Source organism: Hylobates moloch, unplaced genomic scaffold, assembly GCF_009828535.3.
Source record: "Hylobates moloch isolate HMO894 unplaced genomic scaffold, HMol_V3 SCAFFOLD_22, whole genome shotgun sequence".
NCBI lineage: Eukaryota > Metazoa > Chordata > Mammalia > Primates > Hylobatidae > Hylobates > Hylobates moloch.
This window is the reverse complement of record NW_026652297.1, coordinates 1,423,308-1,442,284: the sequence shown is the minus strand read 5'-3', so window position 1 is coordinate 1,442,284 and position 18,977 is coordinate 1,423,308. Positions and strand designations below refer to the sequence as shown.

The following is an 18,977-nucleotide window of genomic DNA, read 5'->3' as shown; positions in this document are numbered from 1 at the left end:
CCACTGCAATCCGGCCTGGGCGAAAGAGTGAGACTTTGTCTCAAAAAAAAAGTATAAACTTCAAAAATCAGAGATCTATATGTAAAAAAGAAACCATATTAAGTGCCAGACGAGCCCGTGCACTGTGGCTCATGCCTGTAATCCCAACCCTTTGGAAAGCCAAGGCGGTTGGATCACCTGAAGTCAGGAGTTTGAGACCAGCCTGGCCAACATGATGAAACCCCATCTCTACTAAAAATACAAAAAATTATCCAGGGGTGGTGGTGGGTGCCTGTAATCCTAGCTACTCAGGAGGCTGAGGCAGGAGAATCGCTTCAACCTGGGAGGCGGAGGTTGTAGTGAGCCAAGATCATGCCATTGCACTTCAGCCTGGGCAACAAGAGTGAAACTCTGTCTCAAAAAAAAAAAAAAGTGCCAAATGAAAACATCACAAAACTTTCCTATAATCCAGCCTATAGAAAGCCTTATAGAAAGGCTCAGAATGCAGATGTAATTTTAAAAACTACATAAAATATTTTTGTTGTGGTTAAAAAACACATAAATTTATCCTTTTGACAGTTTTTAAGTATACATTACGGCATTGGTAACTGTACGCATGTTATTGTACAGCAGATCTCTAGAACTTCTTCATCTTGTGTGACTGAAATTCCATACCTGTTGAACAACAACTCATTTCCCCCTCCTCTCAGCCTCCAGCAACCACCATTCTACTTCCTGCTTCTGTGAATTTGAGTATTTCATATAACTGGAATCATGCAGTATTTGTCTTTTTGTGATTGGCTTATTTTACTCTGCACAGTGTCCTCAGGGTTCATCCATGTTGTAGCGTATGATGGGATTCTCTTATGTTTTTAAGGCTGAATAATATTTCTCTGTATGTATATACCATGTTTTACTTATCCGTTCCACAACAATGGGGATTGGGTTGCTTCCACATCTTAGTTATTGTGAATAATGCTGCAGTGAACATCAGTGTACAAATATCTCTTTGAGATCCTGTTTTCGGTTCATTTGGAGATATATCCAGAAGTGGAATTGCTCGGTCATATGGTAAATCTATTTTTTTTAATCTTTGAGGAAACGCCGTACTATTTTCCTTAGAAGCTATATCATTTTGCAATCCCACCAGTGGTGTACAAGCATTCCAATTTCTCCAAATCCTCTTCAACACGTATTTTCTGATTTTTTGATATAGAAAAAAATTCTAATGGATGTAAGTAAGGTATGGCCGTTCTAGTGGCTGTGAAGTAGTACCTCATTGTGGTTTTGATTTTCATTTCCTTGAAGAAAGTGATGTTGAGCATCTTTTCATATGATTGTTGGTTGTTTATCTTCTCTGGAGAAATGTCTATTCAAGTCCTTTGCCCATTTAAAAACTTGGGTTAATTTTTTTTTGTTACTGGGTTATAAGAGGTCTTTATTTTGGATATTAACACCCTACCCAATATATGGCTTGTAAATATTTTCTCCCATTTTTCAGGTTATCTTTTTATTCTGTTGATTGTTTCTGTGATGTGCAGAAGTTTTTAAGTTTAATGTAGTCTTATTTGCCTGTTTTTGCTCTTATTGCCGTATTTTTGGTGTCGCGTTCAATAAATTGTTGTCACATCCAATGTCATGAAGCTTTTTCCCTCTATTTTCTTCTAGGAGTTTAGTTTCCGGCCTTGCTGGTTAGGTCTTTAATCTATTTTGACTCAGTTTTTGTATATCATGTTAAATAAGGACCCATTTTTCATTCTTTTGCATGTGGATATTCAGTTTTCCTAACACATTTGTTGAAGAGACTATCCTTTCCTCATTGTGTAGTTTTGGCACCTTTGTTGAAGATCATTTGACCTTCTATGTGAGGGTATATTTCTGGGCTCTCTATTGTTCCATTGATCTTCCTGTCGGTCTTTATGCCAGTACTAAACTATTTTGAATACTGGAGCTTTGTAATCATTTTTTTAAAAAATAGGGACACAATCTCACTGTGTTTCCCAGGCTGGTCTGGAACTCCTGGGCTCAAGCGATTCTCCCCGCTCAGCCTCCCAAAGTGTTGGGATTACTTGTGTGAGCCACCATGCCCATCCTGTAATAGTTTCGAAATAAGGAAATATAGGCCGGGTGCGGTGGCTCACGCCTGTAATTCCAGCACTTTTGGAAGCCAAGGCAGGTGGATCACTTGAGGTCAGGAGTTTAAGACCAGCCTGACCAACATGGTTGAAACCCTGTCTCTACTAAAAATACAAAAATTAGCTGGGTGCGGTGGTTCATACCTGTAATCCCAGCTGTTTGGGAGGCTGAGGCGGGCGTTCACAAAGTCAGGAGTTCAAGACCAGCCTGACCAACATGGTGAAACCCCATCTCTACTAAAAATACAAAAAATTAGCCAGGCGTGGTGGCAGGCACCTCTAATCCCAGCTACTCAGGAGGCTGAGGCAAGAGAATCACTTGAACCCAGGAGGCGGAGGTTGCAGTGAGCTGAGACCATGCCACTGCACTCCAGCCTGGGCAACAGAGCGAGACTCTGTCTCCAAAAAAAAAATACATATATATATATATATATATAACACACACACACACACACACACAGATTAGCTGGATGTGGTGGCACATGCCCATAGTCCCAGCTACTTGGGAGGCTGAGGCAGGAGGATCACTTGAACCAGGAGGCAGAGGTTGCAGTGAGCTGAGATTGCACCATTGCACTCTAGCCTGGGCGATAGACCGAGACTCCATTTCAAAAAAAAAAAGAAATACGAAGACTTCAGCTTTGTGCTTCTTTTTAAATATTATTTTGGCTATTTGGAATCTTTTGAGATTCTGTGTAAAAAGTTTAGAATTGTTTTTTCTATCTCTGGAAAAAAAATGCCATTGGGATTTTGATAGGGATTCCATTGAATCTTTAAAATGCTTTGGACAGTAACGACATTTTAACAATATAAAGTCTTCCAGTCCATGAACACAGGATTTCTTTCCTATGTCTTCTTTAATTTCTTCCAGAGATGTTTTACAGTTTTTAATGTACAAGTTTTTCACCTCCTCAGTTAAATCTATTCCTAAGTATTTTGATGTTATTATAAGTGGCATTATTTTCTTAATTTTCTTTTCAGGTAATTCATTGTTAGTGTATAGAAACACAACTGTTTTTTTTTTTTTTTTTTTTTTTTTTTTTTAAAGAAACAGGGTCTCCCTCTGTTGCCTAGGCTGGAGTGCAGTGGTGTCATCATAGCTCACGGCAGCCTCGACCTCCTGGGCTCAAGTGATCCTCTTCTTCAGTTTTTCTGAAAGAGTTTGAGAAAGATTTACATTAATTCATATTTAAATGTTTGATAGAATTCTCCAGTGAAGCTGTCAGGTCCTGGGCTTTTCTTTGTTGGGGAGTTTTTAGTTACTGATTCAATCTCCTTACTAGTTATCGATCTGTTGAGATTTTCTGTTTTTTCATGATTCAGTCTTGGTAGGTTTATGTTTCTAGGAATTTGTCCAATTTTTTGTAGATTATCCAGTTTGTTGGCAGGTAATGATTCATAGTAGTCTTTCTTTTTCTTTTTCTTTCTTTCTTTTTTTTTTTTTTTTTTTTTGAGAAAGTTCTGTCTGTCACCCAGGCCAGAGTGCAGTGGCGCGATTATGGCTCACTACAGCCTCAATTCTCCTGCCTCAACCCCACCTTCACCCCCAGCCCTGGGTAGCTGGTACTACACGAGCAGACACGCCCATGCCCAGCTAATTTTTGTATTTTTTTGTAGAGACGAGGTGTTGCCATGTTGCCCAGGCTGGTCTCGACCTCCTGGGCTCAAGTGATCTGCCCACCTCGGCCTCCCAAAGTGCTGAGATTACAGGCATGAGCCTCTGTACCCAGCCCATAGTCTCTTATAATTCCTTTTATTTCTGAGGCATCCAGTTGTAATGTCTCCTCTTTTATTTCTTATTTTAGTTATTTGAATCTTCTTTTTTTTTCTCAAGAAAGCTAAGGATTTGTCAATTTTGTTGATCTTTTCAAAAAAGCAACTCATTTGTTGATTTTGACCCTATTTCTCTGTTCTCTGTTTCATTTAATTCTACTCTAATCTTTATTATTTCTTTCCTTTTGCTATTTTTTGTTTGTTTGTTTTTGAGACGGAGCCTTACTCTGTTGCCCAGGCTGGAGTGCAGTGGCGTGATCTCAGCTCACTGCAACCTGCGCCTCCTGGGTTCAGGCAATTCTCCTGCCTCAGCCTCCTGAGTAGCTGGGATTACAGGTGCACGCTACCACACCTGGCTAGTTTTTGTATTTTTAGTAGAGATGGGGTTTTACCCCGTTGGCCAGGCTGTTCTGGAACTCCTGGCCTCAGATGATCCAGCCGCGTTGGCCTCCCAGAGTGCTGGGATTACAGGCGTGAACCACCATGCCCAGCACCTTCTGCTAATTTTGGATTTAGTTTGTTCTTTTTGTAGTTCCTTATGATGTAGTTTGGTTGTTGATTTGAGAACTTAATTCTATAATAATTTTTAAAAACCCATCTTTTGCATGGTTTAAAAAAAGCCATAAACAATGTCAAAAAAACAGATGCCATACTGAAAGAAAATATTTCTTTCTTTCTTTCTTTTTTTTTTTAAGATAGAGTGTCACTCTGTTGCCCAGGCTGGAGTGCAGGTAGTGTGATCATGGCTCAGGCAGCCTTGACCTCCTGTATTCAAGTGATCCTCCTGCCTCAGCCTCCTGAGTAGCTGGCCCTAGAGGCACATGCCACCACATGGCTAATTTTTTATTTTTTGTAGAGGTTGTGTTTTATTATGTTGCCCAGGCTGGTCTCGTACTCTTGGGCTCCTGCAGTCCTCCCATTTTGGCCTCCCCAAATGCTTGGATTACAGGTATGAGTCATCACACCTGGCCCGAAAATATAAGGAAAATTAAACAGAGAAGGCTGATACAAAAAATGGCCAAGTGACATGAACATTCACTTCACTTAAAAACAGACAACATAAAATGGCCCTTAAGTCCTCTGTAAAAATGTTTAATCTCACTAATGATCAAGGAAACACAAATTAAAACTATACTAGGATATGAATTCTTAGCTGTCAAGTTAGCAGCAATCAAAAAGCTAGACAACACACTCTGAAGGTTAGGTGGTGGGGAAGTAGGTATACCTGTACATTGCTAGTAGTAATGCAGTGTAGTAAAAACTGTTTTGGGGGAGGAATTTTTCAAGATGTGACAAAATTTAACACGTATTTGCTTTTTTATTTAGAATTCTCTCTTGTCAGAATTTACTCTGAAGGTAAGCCTTGATTAGTGTAAAAATATATTTGCAGGAGGCTATTTGTTGCATTATTTTTAACTGTAAAATATTAGAAACATCTACATGCCCAGACATAGGATAATAGTTGAATAAACTGTGTACAGTAGTGTACTCTACAGCTGTGAAAAAGAATGAAGAAAGCTGATAGAGAATGATTTCCAGGGTATATTGTTAAGTGGAAAAGCAAAGTGCAAAAAAATACAATATGCTTACTTTTGTGTATGAAAGACAGGGAAATGAAAAGATATACATGTCTGCTTATTTGTGTAAAAAATAGTAAATATGTATGTATCTACTACCTATAGCAAAGGTGGGTGGGATTGGGGCAGAAGTGATTGTTCAGATAGTAATAATTCTTTAAGCTAACTTTTTGGTATAGTTTTGACTTTTGAAACATGTTAACTTTTAATCAGCAAGATTGGGAAAGACTTATAGAATATAAACAAAAAAATGAACCTAACTATGTGAACTATATAACCACATCGAAGCAGGAAAGGATGAGAACTAACTCAAACAGCTTTTGACCATGATACTCTAACTATATGTCCTCAGTCGAAAGGCCAAAAGGACTACAAATAAATACTGAACACTAGTTAGAAGATTTATTTTTCATATTGACGTAAGATAGCAATTTTTGGCTGGGTGCAGTGGCTTACGCCCATAATCCCACCACTTTGGGAGGCCAAGGCGGGTGGATGGCTTGAGCCCAAAATTTGAGAGCAACCTGGGCAACATAGTGAAACTGCATCTCTACCAAAAATACAAAAAATTAGCTGGGTGTGCACCTGTGGTCCCAGCTACTCACACGAGTTTGAGGTGAGAGGATTGCTTGAGCCTGGGATGTGGAGGTTGCAGTGAGCTGAGATCATGCCACAGCACTCCAGTCTGGGTGACAGAGTGAGATCCTGTCCCAAAAATAAAAAATAAACAATTTTTAAAATGTACTTTCTGTGTATGGTAGGATTAAGGAATGAGTAAAATATATTGAGAATATTGTTTCATCCTATTAGAGAGGGGAATTATAAGTGGAAAGAGGGAAAATTAGAATGATGTTGAATTGGAAATGGAGGTATTAATATGAACTCATCATTTTAAATATAGTTAGAAACAGATGTAGTTATATGTGTATGAATTTCTTGATCCACCAAAAGGGCTTAGAAAAGATACCCCAATAGCACTGAGTACCCCTGCTTCTAAGATCTTGGTTTTTAAATACCATTCATTTTTCACTAAAAGGAGACACTTTTCCTTGAAGAAAGGTATAATTCTAGGTGTGGAGCAGGAAAAGTACCTCATGAGCATGGAATATCTTATGTCATAAAACAACTGCTCAAAATGATGGAACTGTGTCCAAAGGACATAAGAACCAGTATGAAGGGACTCCTATTGGCCAAGTCTGCCAAAATAGGAGCATCAAAATAATGATAGTAACAGAATAGTCGTGGAATGAAATGAGAATCAGTGGGGCTCATAGTGATATAAATAACTAAGGGAGAAAGGAAAACTTTTTTTCTTTTGAGATTGAGTCTCGCTCTTTCACGACCAGGCTGGAGTGCAGTGGCACAATCTTGGCTCACTGTAACCTCCACTTCCCGGGTTCAAGCAATTCTTGTGCCTCAGCCTCCCAAGTAGCTGGGACTACAGGCATGCACCACCATGCTCAGCTAATTTTTGTATTTTCAGTGGAGGTGGGGTTTCGCCATGTTGGTCAGGCTGGTTTCGAACTCCTCACCTCAGGTGATCACCCTCTTCGGCCTCCCAAAGTGCTGGAATTACAGGCATGAGTCACCATGCTGGCCAGGAAAGCTTTTTCTTATAATAAATACCAACTAATAAATATAGAAGAAATGGTGGAGCTATAAAATTATCGTATTGTAATTGTTATTATCGGAATTGATTCCGTGCTCACTTCAGCAGCACATATACTAAAATTGGAACGATACAGGGAAGATTGACATGGCCTCTGAGCAAGGTGACACACAAACTCGTGAAATGTTCCATTAAAAATAAAAAATATTTTTTAAAAAATGGCAGGCGCGGTAGCTCACACCTGTAATCCTATTCACTTTTGGATGCCAAGGCAGGAGAATCCCTTGAGCCCAGGAGTTTGAGACCAGCCTGGGCAACATAGGGAGACCCCATCTCTATTCAAAGAAAAAAAGAGAGTTGATTCCACCAAGAATTATCAATGGATGCTAAAACTAGTGAGTTGAAAGGTTGACAAAGTATGTAACATTTCCATAGTCTCAAAAGTATCCTCCCATGAATTACTTATTAATTGCAAACAGAAGAATGGTAAGTTTACAATGAGTTTATTTAGCAGATACCATAGTCACCAAAGTAACCAACTTTGCAATTAAAGTTATATTACCATAGTGGAGCAGACACCTCCTGACATCATGTTTTGAGAAAGACATTATTTCTGGCTGGGCGTGGTGGCTCATGCCTGTAATCCCAGTGCAGCATTTTGGGGGTTGAAGCAGGAGGATTCCTTGAGACCAGTAGTTGGAGACCAGCCTGGGCAATGTAGTGACACCCCATCTTTACCAAAAAAGAAGAGGACAACAAATTATTTCTATGGTATTTCTGCCAATTTGCATAACCTGAAATTGATTATAAGGAAATATCAAGCAAGCCAAAATTAAAGAACATTTTACAAAATAACTAGTCTGTACAAAAATATCAAGATAAAGAAAAAGTAAGGCTGAGAAACAGTTCTGGATTATAGGGGAATCAAGAGACAGGACAACTAAATAGGATTTCCTCTAGTAGATCCCAGATCAGGAAAAAAGGTGGGAGGGAAAACCTATAGCGGACATTGTTGGTAGACTATGTTGGAATATGGATTGTGGGTTAGATAATAGTTTGTATCAATGTTGAATTTCTGTATTTTGGCTGGTAATCCCAGCACTTCGGGAGGCTGAGGCGGGTGGATCGCTGGAGCCCAGTTCAAGACCAACCCTGGGCAACATACATAGCAAGACCTCATCTCAAAAAAAAAACAAAAACAAAAACAAAAAAAAAACAAACCCAGAATTTCTGGGGTTTGTTGTTTTGTTTTTTTTTGAGACAGAGTCTTGCTCTGTCGCCCATGCTGGAGTACACTGGTGTGATCTCGGCTCACTGCAACCTCCGCCTGCTGGGTTCAAGTGATTCTTCTGCCTCAGCCTCCTGAGTAGCTGGAATTACAGGCGCATGCCACCATGCCTGGCTAATTTTTGTATTTTTAGTAGAGACAGGGTTTTACTGTGTTGGCCAGGGTGGTCTCGAACTCCTGACTTCAAGTTATCCGCCCACTTAGGCGTCCCAAAGTGCTGGGATTACAGGTGTGAGCCATTGCACTCGGCCAGTTTTTCTGGATTTTGAATAATATCCTGGGGTTATATAAGAGAAAATTCCTTATTTTTAGGAAATACGTTTGAAACATTTCTGGAGAAATAAGTACATATACTTTGATCTCAGCAGATTTTGTAATTAATTCTAAGAAAATAATTAGACATGTGATAAGGTGAAAATACTGAATTATTCTTTCTATGAATAGTTTCAAAAATTTGGAAATAACCTAGTATCTGATAATAAGGAGTTGTGTAAGTAAATCATGGTACATTCATGCAGTGAAATACTATGCAGCCCTTAAAAGTTATGTTGTTGGTCTGTATTTACACAGTGAGGTGTTTCTGCTTGTATTAGTGGAGGTTTTTTGGTTGCAAGAAACAGAAGCTGGCCGGGCACGGTGGCTCACGCCTGTAATCCCAGAACTTTAGGAGGCCGAGGTGGACAGATGAGAAGGTCAGGAGTTCAAGACCAGCCTGACCAAGATGGTGAAACCCCATCTCTACTAAAAATACAAAAATTAGCTGGGCGTGGTGGCGCGTACCTGTAGTCCCAGCTACTTGGGAGGCTCAGACAGGAAAATGGCTTGAACCCGGGAGGTGGAGGTTGCAGTGAGCTGAGATTGTGCCACTGCCCTCCAGCCTGGGCGACAGGGCGACATTCCATCTCAAAAAAAAGAAACAGGTCAACCTACATAGGCTACCTTAAATAGCTGAGGTAGGTCATAGAAACAAATCAACATTTGAGAAACCCCTAGAAAGGAGAGATAACTCTGGGAATCTCAACCTTGAAGTTTAAAACCTTCCTTCTTTCTAGGGCATTGTCACATTGTCATTAAAGTGATTCCATTTTAGGACCTGCAGTTTCTTGATTCAGAGTTTAAATTAAAAAAAAAAAAAAAAAGGATCTCATTGGTCTAGCTCTTATGTATATTTACTTCACAGAGAGGTATGGAAGGATAGTTTGTGTGTGGATTAGGCCCATTCCTAGACAAAAGGAAACTATTTTTTTGTGACTTAGGAAGCTACCTCAGCTGTTATCTACCTCAGTAAGATTTTGTAAGAGTTTTTTTTTTTTTTTTTTTTAAAGCAGAATACAAAATACTGTATACAGTATGATTCAATTTTGTGGAACTATAGAGTGAGCTTTGGGGTGGGGGTAGAAAATGAAGAGTTTTGTCTGGATGTGTTAATTTTGAGATTCCTATTAGACATTCAAGTAGAGAGCTGAAATTTTTTGTGCCCAAAGTGGCAAACAAGTAACATCTGCCCTTATGTTTTTTTAGATCAAAATCAATCCTTCTCTTCCTGTGGCATAGAACTGAGAGGTCTCAACCAAGTTTTCTTTCAGTTAAGAAAATCCTAAGCTTCTTTTCTTGAAAAATAATGAGTGTTCTCCAGCCACCTGCACAGCACTCATTCCATTTGAGGCAGGGTTTCCTGCTTGGCACAGATGCATGTTAGACTCAGTATTCTGTCCCCACCCACCTCCCCACATCTCTGTCAACTCTTTGTCTGGTATGTTAAGCAGTCACACATCATTCTGGACTTCATTTTCCTCCTCCATAAAATTATCCTTGGCTTCTTTTATTTTTGTTTTTGATTTTTATTCCTAATTGGTCTTAATCAAATTATAAATAAAAATCACCTGAACATCACCTTTACCTTTTTTTTTTTTTTTTTAAACAATTGAGGCAGTGATAGTTCAGCTCACAGTGATAAACACTTTTAAGAGCCGGAAGCTAATAAATGCAAATGTTTACTTTTTCAGATATCCACACAGAAGCGGTTCAGGCTGCACTGGCAAAGCATAAAGAACAGAAGATGGCTTTGCCCATGCCAACCAAAAGGCGATCCACATTTGTTCAGTCTCCTGCAGATGCCTGCACGCCTCCTGGTAGGTTTATCAGAGCTTTTTCTCTCTGACAGTTACTACCTTGATGTTCCTGAAATAAGTTCTGCTTTTTCTTTTCTGAGGTAAGAACCAGAATCTTCTCCCCACCATTAGAGGAATGTAAGAGGACACTCTGAGGTGGCAGATTTTGCTTGTCATCTCGTAAACAACACACAAAAAGATGCCTTAAGAGTAAAACTATACAAAACTAAACACAAAAACTTTCCTTCTGAATTTCCTGTCTTTTTTTTTTTTGGCTGTAATCCCCAAACTTATGTAGTCATAAATACAGGCCAAAGCTTAGGCCAAAATCCTGCTGTGTTAAATAGCCAGTTTCATTGTCACCCAATATACTACCTGTAGTCATATATTTAATTCATTTGTACTCCTAAACCAAATGCTTCGTCTCTGCAGCAGGCATGAGAATAGTTGAACTTGGGACAAAAGTTTTTGTGTCATTAACCGTTGTGGAAGAGCAATCATGCAAAGTTGTAATGGACCTGCAAAACGTATATAAGTGTGTTTATGTGTGTGTGTGTTAATGTATTTTGTACACATTTATATATTTTTTAAGAACCTACTTTTTATAACGGGGTCATGAGATCAGTGGGAACTAGGTATCTTCATCCCATCCCTGTTCACCAGACTTGAATCCTTATGCTTCCTAAGGTAAATTTAAGAGTTACAACTTCCTATTTGAGGAATAACTAGAAACAATCTAAGTTGTCTGGTCTGTTCAGAATCTTTCCCAAAGTTTTTTAAAACCTTAAAAAAATTTTTTTTAAACTTCTCTAGTGGAAGCTCAAAAAAAATTTTTTTTTAGCTCAAATCCCAGACAAGATCTTGATATAGGCCTTTGAGACTAAACATAGTAAATCTATTTCAGAGCCTCAATATAGTGTTCTCTTTCTACTTTCATGTTGCTGGTAATGAAATCTTTGAGAACAAATTTCCCCGTACTTTTTTGGCCTAAACTACTTACTACGTCTTTGGGGAGATTCCTAGGTTGCCTTGTGGTTGACTTTGATTCACAGCTGTCAAGTTGTTGAGCTGTTCATACTGATCCGATTCCCTGATCCAGATTAATATTAATAGTTTTCTTCTCGGTTTTGGCTCACTTTTCAGAGCATTTGGGTATGCTGTGGGCTCATTAACTGTGTGTGCTTTTTTTCTTCACATCTGTGGTGTCAATATGTTTGAAAGAGAAATAGCTCTGTGGCTTCAAGTGTTTCTCAGAATGTATCACAGGATACCTCTAGCTGGCTATCACAGTAAGACAGTTTGTGTCTATAATGGTGCATACCTCAAACCTACTCATTGAAAATCTTGGATGGTTTCCTTTCCACATTAGTGCAGCACAAGTTGGGTCCTCATGGACAAAGGGGGCTCTCAGTTTAGTAGCTATTCCTTTTTGGCAGATTACACTGCAGTGTGGCTGAGGGTTCAGTTGCAGTAAATGGCAAAGGGTAGGGAGCAGCATGACATGTAGTTCTTGGAAATAATCCCCTCCAAAGCTGTATCAAAGACGTGCAGTTTCAGAGTAAATAGGCTGCCCTTATGGCTTTGGGTGAAATGTGAGAATGCAGCAAAGGACCTTGAGAATGCTCAGAAGGAGTAGAAACCTTTTTTATCCCCTTTTACAAAAGTCACTGCCTGAGGGGAATTCACCAACTCTAGAAACAAATCGCAGCTGTTCGTTGCTGAATGAGACTGTAGTCCTTTGAAATTAACTATAGGCCTCTGTATTTCTAGACACTAATGTTCTCCTCTGTCTGCAGCCTTGAAGTTGTGGCCTAATGTTCTTGATCATATTACGTGTTTTATACATAATAATTTCATGATTCCAAAGATTACAGTCCTTTCTCCTAAGACTTGTATTCAGCAGAACAGAGTAATAAAAAGGTTCTGTACCCACTTATCTCCTGTTCTGGGGATCTCTGGATAGTATTTGAGAAGCCTTCATGTGCTGTGAGGGACATCTGTGTTGTCAAATAGAAGAGGAATTCTCTCACAACAAGGGGAAACACTGAGCGCACCCTGCGTAGTGATTTCTCACACAGCCCCCACATGGGATGTCTTGATGCTGTCATGCAACGATTACACACATGCCTAAGACAAATACTTTGCTCTAGTGAGGAAATGTGGGAAGAACTCTTATCATAAGGCTTCCATTAGCCCCTTTCGTTTTAGGGAGTAGACTTTGCTCTTCCCACATTAGGAATCGATTCCATTCTCTCCAAGATCTTAAGAGCTACCAATTGGCTGTTTCCAATGCCTAGTTGTAGTTTAATCCTACATCAGTATCTCCCGGAACTTGTTACAGCCTAACCCAGCGATGTGGAATAGGTTTTGTCTCGCATATGTACTCTGATAGCCACAGAAACACTGAAGTGTAGAAGAATGCCGAGGCTGTGTTCAAGGGAGGGGAGGAGGAAGAAAATTTACATTAATCATTGCCATTAAAAGCTTTAAAAAAAAAATCAGCTTCTGGCCGGCTACCAAAGTGACCTAAAGCCGGGTGCGGTGGCTCATGCCTGTAATCCCAGCACTTTAGGAGGCTGAGGCGGGCAGATCAGGAGGTTAGGAGTTCGAGATCAGCCTGATCAACAAGGTGAAACCCTGTCCTGGCTAAAAATACAAAAATTAGCCGGGTGTGGTGGTGCTGTAGTCCCAGCTACTCAGGTGGCTGAGGCAGGGGAATTACTTGAACCTGGGAGGCAGAGGTTGCAGTGAGCCAAGATCACGCCATTCAGTCCAGCCTGGGTGACAGAGCGAGACTCCATCTCAAAAAACCAAACAAAAGTGACCTAAAAACAGTTGTGGTGCCAGGCTCAGTGGCTCACGCCTGTAATCCCAGCACTTTGGGAGGCTGAGGCGGGTGGATCACAAGGTCAGGAGATCGAGACCATCCTGGCTAACACAATGAAACCCCATCTCTACTAAAAATACAAAAAATTAGCCAGGCATGGTGGCAGCGCCTGTAGTCCCAGCACTTTGGGAGGCCAAGGTGGGTGGATCACAAGGTCAGGAGATCGAGACCATCCTGGCTAACACAGTGAATCCCGTCTCTACTAAAAATAAAAAAATTAGCCGGGCGTGTTGGCGGGCGCCTGTAGTCCCAGCTACTCGGAGAGGCTGAGGCAGGAGAATGACGTGAACCCGGGAGGCAGAGCTTGCAGTGAGCCGAGACCACGCCACTGCATTCCAGCCTGGGCGACAGAGCCAGACCCCGTCTCAAATAAATAAATAAAACAGTTGTGGCCAGGTGTGTTACCTCATACCTGTAATCTCCACACTTTGGGAGGCCGAGGTGGAAGGATTGCTTGAGCCTAGGAGGAGACCAGCCTGTGCAATATAGTGAGACCCCATCTCTACAAAAAATTAAAAAGTTAGCCAACTGTGGTAGTGCATGTCTGTGGTTCCAGCTACTTGAGAGGCTGAGGTGGGAGGATCGCTTGATCCCCAGAGGTCGAGGCTGCAGTGAGCCGAGATCAATCAACCTTACTCCAACCTGGGAGATAGAGTGAGACCCCATCTCTTTTTTTGAGACGGAGTCTAGCTCTGCCCAGGCTGGAGTGCAGTGGCGCAATCTTGGCTCACTGCAAGCTCCGCCTCCCGGGTTCACGCCATTCTCCTGCCTCAGCCTCTCCGAGTAGCTGGGACTACAGGCGCCCGCCACCACGCCCGGCTAATTTTTTGTATTTTTAGTAGAGACGGGGTTTCACCGTGGTCTCGATCTCCTGACCTCATGATCCGCCCGCCTCGGCCTCCCAAAGTGCTGGGATTACAAGCGTGAGCCACCGTGCCTGGCTGAGACCCCATCTCTTTAAAAAAATAAAAATAGCAAACAAAAAGTCGTGCCACTCTTGCAGGGAAAAATTAGCCTAATATTTTACAGGATTTAGTTACATCTTTCTTTGTACACTGCCTGAGATGTTACAGTGTACATCATAAAGCACATCTTGGGTCAAGGCTCTCACTCTGCACTTGCTGTCCTGTATGCACTTGGTTTCTGGGATAACTTCCACAGTGCACCAGCCAGTCAGCTTCTTTGGGAGGCACTCAATACATAACTGTTTGAATTACTGAACTGATGAAAATTTAGAGCTGCTCTTTTTGAGGGATTTAATAAAAAGGATTAAGGAGTAAAATATGTCAGATATTTTGGCTTTATTTATAGTATCATATAGTCTGGAAAATATGGTAAATAGTTGGCATGGGAAATAATTTGTCTTTTGTTCACAAATCACTCTCAAATGATCAGATGTCAGTCACCCTAAAATTTGCTTATTGATATGTACACTAATTTCTATCTTGTGAATTAGAAAATTTAAATTCTCTAAATTGGTAGCAATCTATGGTTCTTTTAGTGCTTGTGGCCTTTTTCAGAGTCTTTTAGACTGCTTGAATTACTGCCACCCAGTTCCCTTTATGTGCTGAAATCATTTACTAATGTCATGAGGCAATTACCTCAGCTCTTTCTTTGTAGGGGTTCTTTGTGTAATGCTATTACTCATTCATACAGAAAAGCACAATGCAAAAACTACAGCATATATTTTTTCCCTCTAAGCTTTTTCTGCACCCTTGTGGACCTACCCGTTGCTGCATTCTGAGAGTGCACAGATGACCAAATAGACCACGTAATGACCCTAAAGCACAGTAAGCTATTTCAACTGGCTTAAATTTAGAAGTCTGTCTCATACAGGGCTCTGCTTGAGAGTAGCTGGAGTAATTCATAGGGCCAGAAGACAAGGAGAATTTCTCTCCTTTTTTTTTTGGACACAGTCTCTGTCACCCAGGCTGGAGTATCGTGGCTCAGTCACAATTCACTGCAGTCTCAACCTCCCAGGGTCAAGCACTCCTCCCACCTCAGCCTCTCTAGTAGCTGGAACTGCAGGTGCATACTGCCACACCTGGCTAATATTTTTATTTTTTGTAGAGATGGAGATGGGGTCTCACTATGTTGCTCAAGCTGGCCCCAAACTCCTGGGCTCAAGAGATTCTCCCACATTGGCCTCCCAAAGTGTTGGGATTATAGGCATGAGCCACCACACCCTGCTCTGTATTTCTATATATGATATCCAGGAACAGACTGGAATATTATCCTTTTAACCTACTTTAATAATGCTTCATGGAATTATAGTACATTATGGTATGCAAAGAACTTTCACATACTAATCACTGCCCTGTGTCATTTGTTTCTCATAAATACTCTGTAAAGTAGGAAGGGCAGATTTAGAGATAAGGAAATAAGCAGGTTCATAGTCGCTAAGTAATTTGCTCCAGGTCAAATAGCAATTAAGTGTCAAACTCAAAATCTTCTTGGTTGTGTTCGTTATTCCAAGTGTCTTGTTTATTTAGAAAATTCTCTTTACTTTATAGCCACGGCTCATGCCTATAATCCCAGCACTTTGGAAGGCTGAGGCCGAGGATCCTTTCAGCCCAGGAGTTTGAGACCAGCCTGGGCAACATAGCAAGAGATCTCATCTCTACAGATAATTTTTTTAAATTCCTTCATAGTGCTAAATAAAATAAAAATTTAAAAAATTAGCTGGGTGTGGTAATGTGTGCCTGTGGTTCTAGCCACTCAGGAGGCTGAGGTGGGAGAATCGCTTGAGTCAAGGCTGCAGTGAACCATAATCACAGCACCGTACTCCAGCCTGGGTGACAGTGTGAAACCTCAACTGAAAAAAAAAAAAAAAATTCCCCTTTCCCTAATAGATACTCATGTGTATGCATGGTACTGGAATGAGCATTTTTACAACCAAATTAAATAACTGTTGCCTTCTGAATGCTTATAGTCCTAAATATATATCAGTCAGTTAATTTGAACTTAGAATACCTGCTGATTTACCAGGTTGGGGAGTCTTTCCTAAATATTCTAATTTTAACCTAAACCACAAAGTAAACAAAGTTGGCAAATCAGACCTCCATAATAAATGTGCTCTGATTAATAGAGTCAGATCATTTTAATAGTGTATTTTATGATTGGTGTGGGGTATGACCAATGGTCCACAATTACTTGAGAGACTAGTGAATATCCAGTGTTCTTTAAGTCAAAGTACAATAAAAACCCACTGTATCCGGTTGAATTTGTTTCAATACCTGATTGTAAAATTTAAGGTTTGCTGGTAAGAGTAATGTTATGGTTACCATTTATTGCATGCCCTCAGTGTACCAGTCAAAGGGCTAAGTGCTTAACATATATTTTTTTCATTTTTAGTTCACTCAACAGTCTTCTACCCCATTTTACAGATGAGAAAACAGGTTTAGAGAGGCTCAATAACTTGCCCAGACTTCTGTTTTTAGACATATCAGTTAGATAACCTGAAAATTATCTCCTAGAAAGATAGAGGACAGAAAATGTTCTTTTGGAAATACTGGATAAAATGTAACCAGCTTTTAAAAAAATGTATACAAGAGCAAGGGAGAATGATGAACCCTGAAAATCAGAATGGTGAGGTGGTGCTTACTTCCGCTGGGCTGTAGGGAGGAGAATCAGGAAACCAGGGACCTTAATTTTAACTATAATAATAAAACCTTGGGCCCATCTAAGGTTGCAAGCTGGAATTGAGATCCCTGGAGGGACTTGCATCTTTAGCAGTTGGGTGAATTAGAAAAAAGGAACCTGTCAAAAAAGCTTGCCTGAGGCCGGGCGTGGTGGCTCACGCCTGTAATCCCAGCACTTTGGGAGGCTGAGATGGGTGGATCATGAGGTCAGGAGATCAAGACCATCCTGGCTAACAGGCTGAAACCTCATCTCTACTAAATAATACAAAAAATTAGCCGGGCATGGTGGCGGGCGCCTGTAGTCCCAGCTGCTCGCGAGGCTGAGGCGGGAGACCCTGTCTCAAAAGAAAAAAAGAAAAAAAGGAATTAGCAAATTTGGCACTTTTCTTCCCTTAAAATCAGCTAGCTAAATGTTTTGATTGGTTGATTGATTGATTGTTTGAGACAGGGTCTGGCTCTGTTGCCCAGGCTGGAGTGCAGTAACATGATCGCTTCCTGGGCTCAGGCAATCCTCTCAAGTAGCTGAGACTACAGGCACACGCCACTACACTTAGCTAAGTTTTTTGTAGAGACAGGTTTTTGTCATGTTGCCCAGGCTGGTCTCAAACTCCTGAGCTCAAGCAGTCCATCCGCCTCAACCTCCCAAAGTGCTTGGGATTACAGGCATGAGACAATGCACCCGGCCAACATGCTAATTGTTTATATGTTTACTAATTGGTTATAAAGGGATTGTAGGCTTCTGGTGACCAGTATTCAATGGTGCCTTGTTAAAATCACAGCAGATTATAAACTGAAAGGCAAACTATGTTTTCAGAATTGTTTTCTGTTGTGTATTCATTATATATAAGAGCTTAGGGAAGATGTTTTATTTATAAGTGATAACAGTCATGAGTTTATTTTTAATCAGCAGAATCAGTAGGAAAATGATAAATTTCTATTATTTAATTTTGCCCAAATTTCTGCAAATTCATAACAATTTCCTGGGTGACAAATTGCTTTTAAAATAATAATATTTAAGAGACCTTGTTTTGATTTTTTAAAAGATACAATCCCAGAGCAGTGCTACATTTTATGTAGACTTCACCACATAATCATCTTTTAACTTTACGCGACTAGTTTCTTATCTGTGACCATAGGGTGAGTTATTCATAGTAAGCACCTCATTTCTCAGGTGGCATGATTTGGCACAGTATTATTTTCTTCTACCAACCGTTAGTCAGTTTCTGCTATCTTTCTTTTCTTTTCTTTTTTTTTTGAGACGGAGTCTCGCTCTGTCGCCCAGGCTGGAGTGCAGTGGCGCAATCTCGGCTCACTGCAAGCTCCGCCTCCCGGGTTCACGCCATTCTCCTGCCTCAGCCTCTCCGAGTAGCTGGGACTACAGGCGCCCGCCACCACGCCCGGCTAATTTTTTTGTATTTTTAGTAGAGACGGGGTTTCACCGTGGTCTCGATCTCCTGACCTCGTGATCCGCCCGCCTCGGCCTCCCAAAGTGCTGGGATTACAAGTGTGAGCCACCGCGCCCGGCCTAGTTTCTGCTATCTTTCCCTTCGTGTTTATAGGAAGCAATTAGCCATTTAAATTACTCTTAGGAAAAATTTCAGGTTGTTCCAAATCAAAAAGAAATACACATTCCTTTTAACCATTCTCCTGGGGATTAGAAGGGGAATTAATGTTGATTGGCCAGGTGCTATGGGCTGGCACCAGTATGGGTGCTTTCTGTACAGTGTCTTTGCTCATGGTCTCCCAGCTATGGTTAGGATAAAGGCAAGTTTCCTTAGCTTGTCTTACAAGGCCCATGGTGGCCCAGTGCTACCTACTTGTCCAGTCTCATCTCCATGACTATCAGTCTTGCATCTGTGCTCTGGCTAGTCTCTGTTTCTTTAATATCTTCAAAAAGTTTTCTGTCCCCTCCAAGCTTTCTTACGTGCAGCCCCCTCAACCTGATGCTGCACTCTCCCTACTTCTGGGCCTTTCATA

At 40.8% G+C, this 18,977-nt stretch overlaps 1 protein-coding gene and 1 non-coding gene across 8 annotated transcripts in view; both read left to right on the top strand.

The window, feature by feature from the left end:
* DIP2B (disco interacting protein 2 homolog B) overlaps positions 1–18,977 on the top strand; it is a 251,994-nt gene that overhangs the window by 150,048 nt on the left and 82,969 nt on the right. For 4 of the 7 annotated variants that reach the window (XM_032144067.2, XM_032144062.2, XM_058433470.1 and 1 more), the window contains exons 5-6: positions 5,214–5,243; positions 10,368–10,493. In XM_032144067.2, the coding sequence (XP_031999958.1) occupies positions 5,214–5,243; positions 10,368–10,493 (156 nt within the window). The remainder of the gene's footprint in view (positions 1–5,213; positions 5,244–10,367; positions 10,494–18,977) is intronic. The other 3 variants (XM_032144066.1, XM_032144065.2, XM_032144063.2) reach the window with 1 other exon arrangement.
* On the top strand, positions 7,166–7,271 carry LOC116462215 (U6 spliceosomal RNA). Its single transcript, XR_004246302.1, has one exon. It is a non-coding gene; the product is annotated as a U6 spliceosomal RNA (small nuclear RNA).